We start from the raw sequence: 14,983 nt of genomic DNA, 5'->3' as shown, positions 1-14,983 counted from the left end.
GGAGACGGGGTTTCACCGTGTTAGCCAGGATGGTCTCGATCTCCTGACCTCGTGAGCCACCCGCCTCGGCCTCCCAAAGTGCTGGGATTACAGGCCTGAGCCACCGCGCCCGGCCCCTGGCTTGTCTTGAATGAAGCCTAAATTTAAAGAGAAAGTGCCACAGATTTCTTTAAATGGTTGTGTTTTTGTTTTCTTTGCTTTATTTTGCTAGTATTTACTTAAGGGTAATATGTGTTTTCTGTAATGAGTGAATTTATTTTTAATTAAAAACTTATTTGCAAAGGGTCAAGAGATTTAACTACAAGTCATGATTCAGGATTTTTTTTTTTTTTTTTTTTTAAGACGGAGTCTTGCTCTGTCACCCAGGCTGGAGTGCAGTGGCCGGATCTCAGTTCACTGCAAGCTCCGCCTCCCGGGTTTACACCATTCTCCTGCCTCAGCCTCCGGAGTAGCTGGGACTACAGGCGCCGCCACCTCGCCCGGCTAAGTTTCACTGGGTCAGCCAGGATGGTCTCGATCTCCTGACCTCGTGATCCGCCCGTCTCGGCCTCCCAAAGTGCTGGGATTACAGGCTTGAGCCACCGCGCCTGGCCGATTCAGGATTTTTTGTTTGTTTGTTTTCCTTAAGTAGAAGGTAGCAAGAGGAAAGCTGTATTATTGGAGAAAAGGTCCAGGGGCATGGCCTCCTGGAGAATGTTGGGAGTTGAGCTGATGGGAGGAGATTGCTTCTTTTTATTCAGACAATCTAGTTCTGTTCTTCTTATGCCTACTATTGTTTTCCTAGCCATCTTTGAGACCTTGATGATCGACACTGCAGACACAGCAGAGAAGCCTAGTACAGCATCCTCTAGTTCCAGACTGAAGCTCTTCTTGTAAAGTGAGCGTTCTCACTGTGATTCTGGACAGTTCCTACGTGGTATCTCTGTAGGATAACATATGTCTTGGTTTTCTTAGAGCAAGCTCAGTTTATCTCTGTTATCCCAGTATAACTATTAAAATGTCCCCATTTCATTTTCAAAAATGTCCTGGTTGGATGAGAACTTAAAGTATTTTGTTAAGACTCTGGGAAACTGAAGATATTTTCTCCCTATCCATGAGCCAGTGGAGTTGTTGACTCATTTGTGCATACCAGTCTCTAGCCTAGTGGATGGCTCACCCCTGCTTCTACCCTACCTTGTGCTATGGAGGATCCATCCCTAACTCTTGCATTCCAGAGGTTCTGATTGCCTCACTTCTTCCTGTCTTCTGCTTCACATTTCTTACCTTTCTCAGTAACGAGTTTTACTGAGACTTGGATCAGCGTAGGTATGTTGTGCAAGTAAAGCCTCTGGACTGCATTCACTCCTTTCACCTCCAGCCAAGCGACATCAGGAATGAAATTTTCTGCTTTACTAAAATGAAGCAGCCCATTCTTTACAAGCCAAATGCCTTCCTCGGTGGGCAAATGGTATTAGTTGAAGCAGTTATTGCATAGTTTTATGCTTCAGATCCTGTATTTATAAATCTGAAAGACGACTAATAGCTTTAAAGTATTTTGAGAATCTCAAAGCTTAGAAGATTATAAATAACAAAAGATATATTTTTTCTTATCTAAAATGATAGCAAAAATACTGTGGTTGCTTACTTAATAGATAGCGTGTGGTCCCTGAGCCATTGCAGCTGATGGGTTTTTTCCAGTGCTCTATTTATAGAGCTAGGTCAGAAATATCACTTCCGTTGGAACCTGACCTATAGATCATTGTCAATTTTAGAGACCCAAGGAAGTAGAATGCACCCTAAATACAGCTGGTTCACAGATTCAGTTAGTGAACCACAAGCCCCCAAGGAAATTAATTTTGCTGGAGGATAAATGTCTGAGCCTATCCCAGTCTCTTTTCTTTGACACCTTTGTCCTGTGGTCTCACAGAGCTTGTAGGTCATCTTGGATCTTTTTTCTAAAATTAGCCCTATTATAGGCAGTTTCCCTACTTTAATAACTTACTCATCCTCTTCACCTTTTGTTGCTGAAATTCTGCATTGGGTGGAACAAGAACTGATGACCTGCCAAGAGAGGTAACCAAGATTCTCAGTCCCTTCCCCAGTTCAAATGGATGATCCAATAAAGAACCATGCTCAGCAAGTGCCAGGGGCCTAGTTTTAAACAGGAGAAGCTGAATTGAATGGATGATAACCTCCTTCTGATCCCTAATCTTGCACTCAGACTCCCGTCTTTAAGCTTTGTTACTATGAAGTTGTGTTTGCTGGGACTTGGCCACTGGTCAGCACGGGTTTACCCATCATAAAGTCTTACTAAGTAGGGTAGACGAAGAAAATCTCTAGTCTGGAGAGAAATCTGCTATCAACAAAAAAACCCATGCCTGTGCTGTCTTCAAGCATAAACAGGTGCTGGATAGGGCACATTGATTCAAAGACAGCGCATGAAGTGGAGCATTCTCAAACTTCCTGGAACAAGTGAGGTTCTCAGTGAGGAACTCAGCCACATCATCAAAATATCAAAGACTCAAAGTTTTTTAATAAGGCAGGAAATTTTAAGGTCATTCACCCCTTCTTGTCATGGATGAGGAAACTGAGGCTTAGCAAGGTTCGGTAACTGCTCATTACCGAGGCCTACTCTGAGGTTCTTGTTACACTACTCTCCTTCTCCCACCTGTTCTCATCAAAAGCCCAGACAGAGTCAGAAATAGAACTGCAGGGTCCTGCCTCCTAGCCAGCAGCTGGCCACAAGCTATCATGCATTACATGGAATGTGCTTCAGGACATGAGGACAAGAGCTAAGAAGGAGAATGCAGTTCCAGTGGTAACATACCATCTTCTTTCCTGGATTTATTTCAATCCTGAAAACATTTGTAGGTATTGTTATTCCTTTGTTTTTTTTAAATTTCCTATTTCTACTCTAAATAAATGGGCTTTCATCTGCAGGGGCTGGAGGGACCAAATATCCAGAATATCCAGTCCGCTAAGGCCATGAACTTTTCCTTCCCCTCTGTTCCTATTCTGGGAATCATTGCTTTTGTTTTTTTGACTTTTTTTTTTTAAACATGGAAAAGCATTCTTTTAAAGTTGACCCTTTTGCTACAAGGCAAATGCTTTTCTGTTATGCACTAGAGATTCAGTTTGATCTCCTAGAAATGCTTAGCACAGGAGTCATAAATTGAAATGTTTTCAGAGAAGGAGCTTTCTCATTAAGAGCTTTCCAACAAGCCTCTTCTAAATACTGACACGGGTTGGTACCAGAAGCCCATCACCTTTTTGGAAATCAAGGCTACATAGCATCCTGGTTATCCTCCTCCAGTCTGACTGCACGAGGGCTACACCCCTTGTATACAGAGCAGAGAGACAGCTCCTTGCCTTGTGAGAAATTCGTCTTCATAACCAACTCCCACACCAAATGAGTAAGGAATTGGATCCAAAAGATAGTCATGAAAGATATTGCAGAATCCAAATCATGTGTTGTAACCACTTTACAACTAAGATTTACTATCTTGCCTCATTGTTAACAGAATAAAAAATGCAGGCGATAATGATTAAACTTCTTTCCTCCCTAGAATTTCATCTTCAGTGTTTGATCATCATTGTTCCTGTCACTTATACATATCAAGTATCTTCATCTAAGGGTCACCAAGAACCTCTGGTTGCCTGGAGCCAGAATTATTATTCACATTTTACAGATGGGTTAGCAGTTACAGAAAGAGAACATGCTTTGACTTACCTAAAAGAGTCTCTGAGAGAGTGGAGAATGAATGTTCCCACAGTCTTTTATAGAGAGCCCTGACTTCAGTGTGAATAAATTAGATTTGCTCTATGTAGCTTACACAGAGACTTCTACAGGCTCAATCCCATAACAATGAAAATCCTCAAAAATGAAAATATTTTCAAAGCTCAGTTCACGTATTTGATTTTTGTATTTGTATTGGAATTAACCAAATTCCAGACAATGAAGTTATACTGCTTTGGCAGGTCTAAATATCACAATCATCAAAAAGGAGAGAGAGGGAGCAAGCACCTCAATTTTTAGAACTTCCTCCTAAAGTGAACATAGAGAAAGTTCACTTATCTGTTTCCTAACCAATTAGGTCATCTAGCAGGAAATCACCTTTTCTTAAAAGCCAGTAGGCAGATTCCTCCTACTTTAAATTTCCCATCAACAGCATTAACAATCATTTATGCCAGCCCTCTCACAGGAATGCTTGAAAGTCAAAAGACATAAGAGACCACTAAGTTTTCTAGTTTAAAATAAGGTCACAACTTTGTAGTAACTTACAGTTTCCCTGCCTCCCTCTCTCAAGTGATCCTATCAATTCTATCACCCTTCAATTGCTTTCCTATACTTGAGGCCCTGTTAAGTGAACTATCTTTCCTATCCTTACCAGATTTTTAATTCTACAACCAGAGAGGGTCAGTTCCAGGCCACCCGACTTGCGTGAATCCAGCTGCTGGGCCAGTTGAGTAACTTGCTGAGCCAGAGGATATGCTGTCTTTCTGGAAACCCCTTGCCCTGGGTTATCACTGTACATCAGAACAGAGGAAGCCGAGTATGGAGCCTGAGTGACATGCAGAGCTCAGATGAGTGATAAGATCCTCATGACACACTTCCATCAGTGTCCTCCCGGAGATGGGCCTTTGAGCTCTCAAGGCCCTTGTGGGCTGGCAGAATAACACGGTATTTGACATGAGAGACATGATAAGCCCAAAGAAAGCTAATTGGAGTAGTGGTTAAGACTCAGTTGGCTCGGTTTCGAACCCTGGCTGTGTCAGTAACTAACCATGTGAACTGGAGTGACTTCGTTTCTCATAGCCTCATTCTGTCAATAGGGATGTTAATATTACTCACCTCATAGAATTGTTGTAAGGATCAAAAAAGATGTAACTAAGATATGAAGCTCAGCAAGATTTAAGCTTACATAATGCCTAGCACATAGTACCTTAAAAAATATTGCCTTTCCACTTTGGGCAACATAGTGAGACCCTGTCTCTACAAAAAAAAATAAAAATAAGTTAGCCAGTCGTGGTGGCATGTGCCTGTGGTCCCAGCTACTTGGTAGGCTGAGGTGGGAGGATTGCTTGAGCATGGGAATTCAAGGTTACAGTGAGCTCTGATCAAACTGCTGCATTCCAGCCTGGGCAACAAGGGAGGCCCTGTGTCAAAAAAAAAAAAAAATTTAAAAATTGCCTTTCATATCATTAACTTTCAAGGCCTTGCTGTTATTGCTTTTATGGTGGATTAATGTTTGTAAGCACTCCTAAAAATACAAATGGATATTTTTGAAGTCTATAGTAGACTACAGTCAAGCTTGCTCACTCAGGGTTTCCTTTGGAAACTTTTCTGTGGTCATCTGTACTCATGGCCCTTACTTAAGACTTGGGTTTACCTGTCCAGAAAACAACCAAATGCATGGGTACTTTTTTATACTATTCTTATTGGTTTAGCAACGTGGAGTCCTTTAAATAGTTGCTCCTGGCCCAAATGTGGCTCCAATCTCTGAAGACATCCTGTGTCTTCCTTTAGACCTGAGAAACTCCTACAGTTTATCACCAAAAAGGAAAATGTTTGAGCGCTTAACTAGCAACTCCTAATTACTCACATGTAGCTTTTTCTTGACACACTTTAGAGCTCAGCCTCCCTTCATCCTATCACTTAGCAGGCATCTAAGCAACTAACTTTTAGAGTTTACTTGAAAAATGTAAACCTATTAATTTTAGCTAAGCAAGATAGAATTAAGGATGTAAACCTGCTGCCAAAACAAGGATATAATATGATTCAAAATTTAGTGGAAATAACGTTTTAATTAGTCACTTAGTCAGTGTTTATAAGCATGCTCTGTGTCTCAGACCTTGTGTTAAGTTAACTCAGGCATGCTGACATATATCAGACGTGGGTTTGGCCTCTTTGTAATATCTAGTCATATGTCACTTAACAATGGAGATGGGTTCTGAGAAATGCATCATTAAGCAATTTTGACATTGTGTGAACATCCTAGAATGTATTTACACAAACTGAGATGGTATAGCCTACTACAAACCCAGGATATATGGTATAGCCCATTGCTCCTAGTCTACAAACCCATTCAGCATGTTGCTGTACTGAATACTAAAGGCAATCGGAACACAATAGTAAGTATTTGTGTATCTAAACACATCTAAACAGAAAAGGTACAATAAAAATGGTGAGAGGATTAAAAATGATACACCTGTGTAGGGCACTTACTATGACTGGAGCTTATAGGACTGGAGTTGCTCTGGGTCTGTTGGTGAGTGCACCTCGTGGTGAGTGAACGTGAAGCCCTAGGACACTGCTGTACACCACTGTAGACTTCATAATCCCCGTATCCTTAGGCTACATTCATTGATGGAGGCATTTTTCTTTCTTTAGTAATAACCTTCGATTACTATCACTTTTTTACTTTACTAATTTTTTCATTTTTTTAACTTTTTGATCTTGTAATAACATAACTGAAATATAAACATTGCATAGCTATTCAAAAACATTTTCTTTGTTTCCTTATTCTATCAGCTTGTTTCTGTTTTTGAGATTTTTTTTTACCTTTTTAAACTTTTTTGGTAAAAATTAAGACACAGACACACACATTAGCCTAGGACTACACAGGATCAATATCATCAATATCACTGTCTTTCACCCCCACATCTTGTCTCACTGGAAAGTCTTCAGGGGCGATAACTCGTATAAAACTGTCATCTCCTATGATAACAATGCCTTCTCCTGCAATACCTCTTGAAGGATCTGCCTGAAGCTGTTTTACAGTTAACTTTCAAAAATAAGTAGAATATACTCTAAAATCATGATTAAAAGTATAGTAAATACATTAAAAGTATAGTAAATACATAAACTACATAAAAGTATATATAGTAAATACATAAATATAGATACAATAAAAAATATAGTAAATACATAAAAGTATAGTAGCTACATAACTGGTTTTTATATTTACTAAACTGGTTATTATAAGTAGAATAGACTCTAAAATATTGATGAAAAGTATAGTAAATACATATACTCTAGTAAGATCAAGTATTATGTACTATACATAGTTGTAAGTGCTATACTTTTGTACAGCTGACATCACAGTAGGTTTATTTACCAATCATCACCACAAGCATGCGAGTGTGCATTGTGCTATGACGTTACCAGTGCTGTGACATCACTAGGTGATAGGAATTTATCAGCTGCATGATAATGTGATGGGGCCACTGTCATATTTGCAGTCTGTCATTTGCTGAAACATCATTATGCAGAGCATGACTCTGTATTAAAGATGATAAGAAAAACACACAAATAATATACCACAGGTAGAAAATGATTGTAATGTGAGACAGTAAAATAAAGTATTATAGAAGTTTACAGGAGGAAGACATTATTTCTGTGAAGATTAGAGAAATTGGCACATAGAAAGTAGCATTGAAGGCAGAGTAGATTTGGGACATGTGAACATAGGGGAGTTCCAGATGAGGGAGGGGCATGGGAAATAAGTGATTAAGTAGGAACACAGATGTGGGAAATGGAGCAGGGGGAAGAAGTCTGGAAGGGCAGGTGGGCATAGGGTAGAAAGTCCTTGAATGCCAGTGTTAGGAATTTAGAATTCTCTGAAGGCACTTGGAAGCCACTGAAAGTTTTTGAGCATGATGGTTGTAAATGGGAGGGTGGTATGCTTAGGTGTGTGCTTGGAGGAGGTTAATCAAGTAGTAAAATAGAGGATGGCTTTAATAGGGAGAAAGTGACAGCAGCATGGACAATAGGCAACTAAAGCCGTCACACCAGGTGAAGGCTAATGTGGGTCTAAGGTTGAGTTAGGGGGAATGGAGAGTTAGGAATGGATCTAAGGGTGAGGTAGGAGAAATGAATGGATGGATATAGGTAGGATTTTACAGTTAAATCAGTAACACCTCTCAATTCATTGCAAGTGAGAAGAAGCAGGAGAGAAGGAAACATTTTAAAAATGGAGCTGAGGTTTTAAACCAGATTAACTGGAGGGTCAAAGGAAGGAACAGAGATGGAGGAGTAGATCTATATGGGAAAATATGAGCTTGCTTCGATGATACTGAATTTGCAGTGCTAAAATTTATGATGGAGGCTTGCAGTTCTTGTGGTTAAAAATGGAAGACAAGTGTTGAGACAAGCCAGAGGTTGAGACAAAGGCGTAGAAACCATCCACTTTGTCGAACGGGCTCTCATCCTTTTCAAAGTGGAGCCATGCCATGCAGAGCAGACACTGCAGGCTTGATGGGAATGAGGCATACCTGGCTCAAAAACATGTTCATTTGTGTGTTTTTAGAAGTATACATATTAAACCAACATTTTAAAATCAGGAAATTATACTTAAAGCATTGATTTCTGGCTTCCGTTTTAAAAATCAAAATTGCACTTTGATGTTAGCACAATTAAAAAATCATATCACTATGATTTTTAAAAATCAAAAGATGTGATTGTAAAAGTTTTTTACAATTTTTAAATAAATAAATAAATAAATAAGATGTGACTAACTATGAACTCACATTACCACATGACAACAACAGCTAGAGCTGAACAGAGACTGCTCCCTTGAGATCCTGGATGAATTCTCAAACTCACCACAGTACTCACCACTTCCCCTCATCTCTTAAGGTGTTAATTGAAAGTCAGTTACTAAATCTATAGAGAAAAAGAAAAAATAGGTTAATGGTTGCCAAGAGCTGGAGGTAGGCAGGGAATGGGGTGTTGGGGACTGGTGGCCAGTGGGTGTGGGATTTCTTTTTAGGGGGATGAAATGTTCTACAGTTAATGGTGGTGATGGCTGAACATCTCTGTGAATATAGCAAAAGCCACTTGAAATCAGAGGATGTATGATAGCAAATTATCTCAATAGAGCTGTTTTTCTAAATGCAAATGTAGTTGCTATTGCCCTTGCAGTGTTGGTTTTCTTATAGTAGAACATATTTTTCTATAAGTCTATTTCTATCAAAAAGGGGAAGGTAAAAAGTCAGACTGAGAGGGTTGTGAATTTCAAGAAAAATGGTAAAGACTGTATCTCTTAGTGTGGGTAAAGAATTTCTACATGTTAATATGCAAGCACCTGGCCTCTTTACTAATGTACATTATTTTCCTGGACACTGAAAGCATTTGGTATTAGACAAGAAAAAATGTGGTCATGCCCCACTCCCTAAGGTCCACCCACAACTAAGAAGAAAGAGAAAACAAAGGCAGAGAAAGGAAAGGAGTAATCAACATGGTAAAAGGAGAAGCAGAAGAGGCCAGTAGATTGGATGCCAAGGAAGGGGGAAGCTTTATCAACTGCTGACAAGAGGTCAAGGAGGATGAGGCCAGGGAAGTCAGGAGGTCATGGGAGACCATCCAGTGAGGGGGCTGAGAGAGGTGAAGCCAGAGAGAGATGCAGAGGCAGCTGACAAAGTGCTCAGAGTGCATTGTTCAGGAGACAGTATTTAATCTCAGGCATGAAGGACTACTGAAGGCGTTTTAAGTAGGGGAATGATGTGATCAGGTTGAAACAATCTAGATTATTTATTTTCACATTAATTTGTGTATAGTTTGAACTGTGTGCATGATGAACTGAGGTTACCCCAAATTTTATTCTTTCTTACACTGAATTCTCCTTCAATCTGATATCCCCAGGCTTGTTGAGACCTTGGTTATTGATTTCCATCTCATTCATTCCTGTTCCTGCTTGAACCAGGAAATATATATATATATGGTTGGTGTTATCTGACCCAGGGGTTCTCAACTTCAGCACTGCTATATTTTGGGCTGGATAATTCTTTGTTGTAGGATGCTGTCCTATGCATTATAAAATGGTTAGCAGCATCACCAGCCTCTACCATCTAGATGCCAGTAACACTGCGAACACTTTAAACCACCCTCCAGCCAAGAACCACTGAACTACATTTGTCTATTGTAGCATTTGGGCCCAGGTGCTTAAGGCCATGTGCAGTTATTAGACCACCCTGGAAGGTGTCTGCCCTGGAAACAAAAGACCAATTCCTACTCCACACTGAGGCGTACAAATCAGATGATATAGTAAGGGGGCAACAGATGACACACTCAAGACCTCATTTTGTTTTAACTAATTCAGTGGACTTCAACCTGTATGTAGTCTCCTCATAGAAAAAAGATCGTATCTGGAGGCTACAAGGCACACTAAATGTCCAACTGTGCCCTCCTAAGGTTAGGATTCCTGTCACGGCCCAGGGCCAAAGTGGGTTCAGAAGAGCCCTCGGGCACAGGGCACAGGGGGGGTTCAGAGGAGGCCATGGGATGTGCTAGACGTGATAGTGGGAGCTGGCTTCTATACAGCAGGACTTGTTGGCTTGCCTTCAAGGGGGAAGGAGGAGGTAGGCAGCAGAGAGGTTTTTCTCATGGTGATGTCAAGAAGGGTCAGCAAAGCTTTGGAGATGTAAGATGCAACTTGGAGGAGGCTAGGAACTCAGATAAAGTTTACTTCAGACGCTCCTTCTTATAGGAAGGTCTTAGAAGGTAAAGGAATGTTTTTATTGGAATAAGGATGTCTAAAACAGATGAAATTTTGAGATCTTCCAGATTCCTTTTTTGGGTGTGTGTATACAAGGGGTGGGAGGACAACGGAATTTTATATGTATATGCCACCATTTCTATATTGATGAGGAAAATTGAGTTAAGACTCTTGTCAAGCTAAAAATGTCTAACAACTCTATTAAACTATTTCATAACTGTTTTTTATGCTGTGGAGTAGCATTATGCCTTTGATATTGAATGGCTAGATTTACTAGTAGCAATGGCTCTGAGCTGTCTTGCAATGCAACCTCTTTTTGATATATAACTCTGTTGTTATTTGGCCCAGTGGTGGTCACTTTCACCCAGGCTGAAGGAAACCCCTGCTGGTTTGTTGTCTCATGTTCCTTAACCCCTGTCCTACTTCACTAATTCCTCAAGTTCTGTGGTAATGAACTGAGCCTCCAAGTGCTCTCTGGGCAATGAGTAATGTCTGAACTTCATGTGAAATGCCATCTCAAGAAAGGGCATCTGAAAGCATGCTTTTACCATTTCATTTCAGGCACTTCTGGATCCAGCTGTATGATAGCCGCACTGGGAAATACCTGGAGTCACAGTGTGAATACCCGGCTGATCCTCCAGTACCTTGATTCAGAGAGAAGACAGGTGAGTGCTTTGACAATATTCTCTGACTATGAAGGTTGGGGAATAAGATGTACTGAGCAATCTGAGTATCTTCTGAAAATGCTGGCCACATTGTCTGTCCTGGGCCAGCACTGGCCAGTAGGCCATAAAGAAACCAGCATTTCTGCTTGTCCCAACAGCAGTTATAATAAAGTGGAGAGACAAGTTATACACAGGAAAAAATGTAAGAATTGATTCCCACAAAGTCAGCATTTCTCTGATATTTGTAAGTGACCAAGGACCACGTCTCTAAAGGTATCCAATTCTCTATCTCTAAATGATAATTTCACTTAGAATGTATTTGTTGAGGATTAGATAATTTGCGTATGAATTAAATAATGATGATGCTTTTTCTTGGAGTATGTGTACTTTGAAAATCTTAGGCCAGCAGATGCTGCCAAGTGGATAAACTACTCCCCAAATAATAGGTACTTTTGCATTAATGCATACGCCTGTAGTGTAAAGTACCGAATGATGCTAGAAAGACCTCCAAATGGTTGTTCACTGTCTCAGAGTTCCCTATTTGTGGTTTCTGTACTGGCCAAAAGTGAGAATCCTTCCCTTACATCCAGGAAGTTTACCTTCTACCTCCTTTTAAGTCTTCTCTCTTCGTTCTTCATTCCAAAGAAAAGGACACTACTGTATGACCTCTTTGGTAAAGCTTTGGTAAAATGTTTCACAATAAAAAAAGTCTTTTTCCTGATGACTAACCTCAATTTTATCCTGCTGTGTGACCAGATTCAATCTAGTTTCTCCTAAAAGCAGGAGGAAGAAGAAGATGGGTGATTATTTTAATTTTTTGGATAGGACAGAATTCAGAAGCCAGATTTACCCACCTTGCTAAATATATATCAAATCCAGGCTATTTAGATACAGAGGCATGAAATGTCACACTAGTGATCCTTTCTGGAGAAAATGGCAGAAAAGGTGTTGTTGCCTTTACCTGCATTAGGTAAACTGGCTCTTTTTCAAGGAAGCAGGAATCATCAAAAACAGGCGTCAGCTATTGCCTGTTCTAGACATAATTTTCCAAATGCTCTTGGTTATAAACCAGAGAATTCTTCTTGGTTTGCCTTGGACTATGTAAATAATATTCCAGCTTGGTGATCAAGTCAGCCATGCCAGAGAAGATAGAGCTGCTTGTTTCTATTCAGGGAAACATTCTTGAGTTTTCAGGCCCTGGACTACTCATTACCTCAATGGTACCTTTTCCCTGATGAGTCCGGTATCCTAGGTTCTGAAGCTATTATTTCTCTTTTTAGTGGAACACATTCCAAAATATTCCTGGAGAATCTAATGACCTTTGGTAGTAAATCATGTTAAATAACTGTGTTGCACCTTTCAGGGATATCATTAAGGATTGTCGAACACGCCTATGTAAACTTTATCAGAGGAAGCAAAATTCCTCGTGAATCAGTGTTGACTCATTCATTTTCATGGATCCTTGATCCCACTCCTTGAAAACTTGTAGTTTGTCTCTGATTTAGATTTTAGATTTTAGAAGCCATTCTTACTGTTACACACGGAGTTTATGACTTCGTCTGTTATATGTGGTATCATGAATTCAAGGCTCCCAAATCCTAGTTTTACTAATTCCAGTTAGAATTTATAAGTGAATAAAGAAGTCAGAGCCATATTTTACTTTTTCTTTTGTTTTAATAAATTAACCAGTCAGTGTCAACAGGAAGTAGCTGGTAGGACAAATGATATTTTTTTCTGTCTCTTTGGTGACTGGAGGATGTTGGTGGCTCTTGGCTTTTGGCTGACAGGGTCAAACGCAGGACAGTGGTCATAAGGAAAACCAGGAGCAAAGTGTGGATGGATCAGTGACAGTTCATCAACTCACATCCCATTAGATGGGTCAGTCATGTTATCTTAATTTACAAAAGACAATGTTATTATCATTACTAAGCAATAAGATGCCTTGGAATCATGTTTTCTTTTTTTCTTTTTTTTTTTTTTTTTTTGAGACAGAGTCTCACTCTGTCGCCCAGGCTGTAGTGCAGTGGCCGGATCTCAGCTCACTGCAAGCTCCGCCTCCCGGGTTCATGCCATTCTCCTGCCTCAGCCTCCCGAGTAGCTGGGACTACAGGCGCCCGCCACCGCGCCCGGCTAGTTTTTTTTGTATTTTTAGTAGAGACAAGGATGGTCTGGATCTCCTGACCTCGTGATCCGCCCGTCTCGGCCTCCCAAAGTGCTGGGATTACAGGCTTGAGCCACCGCGCCTGGCCGGAATCATGTTTTCAAACAATAATCAGAAATTAATGTAAAACTTGGCCAGTGTTAAAATGGCCAACCCAGGCAAAGAACGTACATTTAATTAATCGATAGAAATATGCATGCCTTTGGGGACCAGTTGTTAAACTTGTGACCTAATAACTGGAATAAAGTTTGATATAGAAAACGTGTCTCTGTCTGGTGACCTTATCTTGCCTTAGCAGAGGGTGTGCTTCGTGATTCCCTGAGTCTTTCCTGTTTTTTTTTTTTTTTTTTTTATGAAAAACTATAGAAGCCATGTGAAGCTAAGCCTTTTCTGGGATATGTGCACAAAACAGTACTTTAAAGCTAACATTTAAGGTAATTGCACCGAGTAGTACTTTCTTATAAAACCATTTAGTAGCAGAATGTGCCTGGATCATTCTAGGGTAGTTAGACCTCTGGGACACCAGCCACTTAGAGAAGATAACAGGTATAGTTTTTTGATTTTTAGGTTTTTTTTTTTTTTTCAGTGCCCAAGCAGAGGCCACTACACCCAGGGATCAAGGTTATGGGATGAGGATTATGTTTTATCCCGTTTCTATGACATTGAGCTCTACACCGGGGCTCTTGAATGTGAGGCTTAGTTTCAGATCACAGTCCTGGAAGGGGGTCAGGTCAAGCTGAGCAGACCTTCAAGCCGATTAACCCAAGAGCTGAATTGTGTCGTCCGAGGGAAGGAGTCCTCCCTGGCTGATTATTTTCTTTACACCCTGGAAACTTTGCAAAATTTTAGAACCAAGAAAGAAATCTCCTTATCAGGGCCACAAGCCAAGTTAATTCTCTTGCTTATTCTGCTTCAGTGTTTGCAAAAACTCTCTTAAGAAGCTGGAAAACATTTTCTTTTGGACTAATTTAGCTTTTTTTCCATTTGACTTTTATTTACTCTTTTCCTACTCTGCTTCAGTCCTGCCCCACCCTTTTTGCAACATTTTTATTCTTACCAAAGACATGTTCTTAGAGTAGAATTAAAATGGCCTCTCCTACTTTTTGTAGTTGTTGTTGTTTTAAACCATCAAAAATATGTTTTGGTCTACCCTGTGCATGGCATGAGAATACAAAGAAGTGGAAGACTAGTTCCTGCCCTCGAGGTCCAAACAAACTAATACTGAGGTACTGTCATAAGGCAGTGTTTGATTTATTGTCTAATGAGTGGTTAAAACAGTAACTGCTTTGAATCCAAAGGAAGGTAACATCATCAGAGACATACTAAGTCTTTTCAGGAAAAGGTGAGACTTGAGTATTACCTTAAAATCAGTGATTCTCGGCAGGACGCAGTGGCTCATGCCTGTAATCCCAGCACTTTTGGGAGGCTGAGGTGGGTGAATCATCTGAGATCAGGAGTCCAAGACCAGCCTGACCAACATGGTAAAACCCCATCTCTACTAAAAATCCAAAAAAAAAAAAAAAAAAAAAATAGCCAGGCGTGGTGGCGCATACCTGTAGTCCCAGCTACTCAGGAGGCTGAGGTAAGGGAATCGCTTGAACCCAGGAGGCAAAGGTTACAGTGAGTAGAGATTGCACCACTGCACTCAAGCCTGGGTGACAGAGCAAGACTCTGTCTCAAAA

General features: G+C 40.4%; 1 protein-coding gene across 4 annotated transcripts in view; it reads left to right on the top strand.

Annotated features, from left to right (window-relative positions):
- The window catches only part of RAD51B (RAD51 paralog B), an 800,423-nt gene that overhangs the window by 583,173 nt on the left and 202,267 nt on the right, over window positions 1-14,983 (top strand). For all 4 annotated transcript variants that reach the window (XM_011949703.1, XM_011949704.1, XM_011949705.1 and 1 more), the window contains exon 9: window positions 11,037-11,140. In XM_011949703.1, coding sequence (XP_011805093.1) covers window positions 11,037-11,140 — 104 coding nt within the window. The remainder of the gene's footprint in view (window positions 1-11,036; window positions 11,141-14,983) is intronic.

This window comes from Colobus angolensis, unplaced genomic scaffold (assembly GCF_000951035.1).
Source record: "Colobus angolensis palliatus isolate OR3802 unplaced genomic scaffold, Cang.pa_1.0 Scaffold3, whole genome shotgun sequence".
Lineage (NCBI taxonomy): Eukaryota > Metazoa > Chordata > Mammalia > Primates > Cercopithecidae > Colobus > Colobus angolensis.
This window is presented reverse-complemented; position numbering and strand designations above follow the sequence as displayed.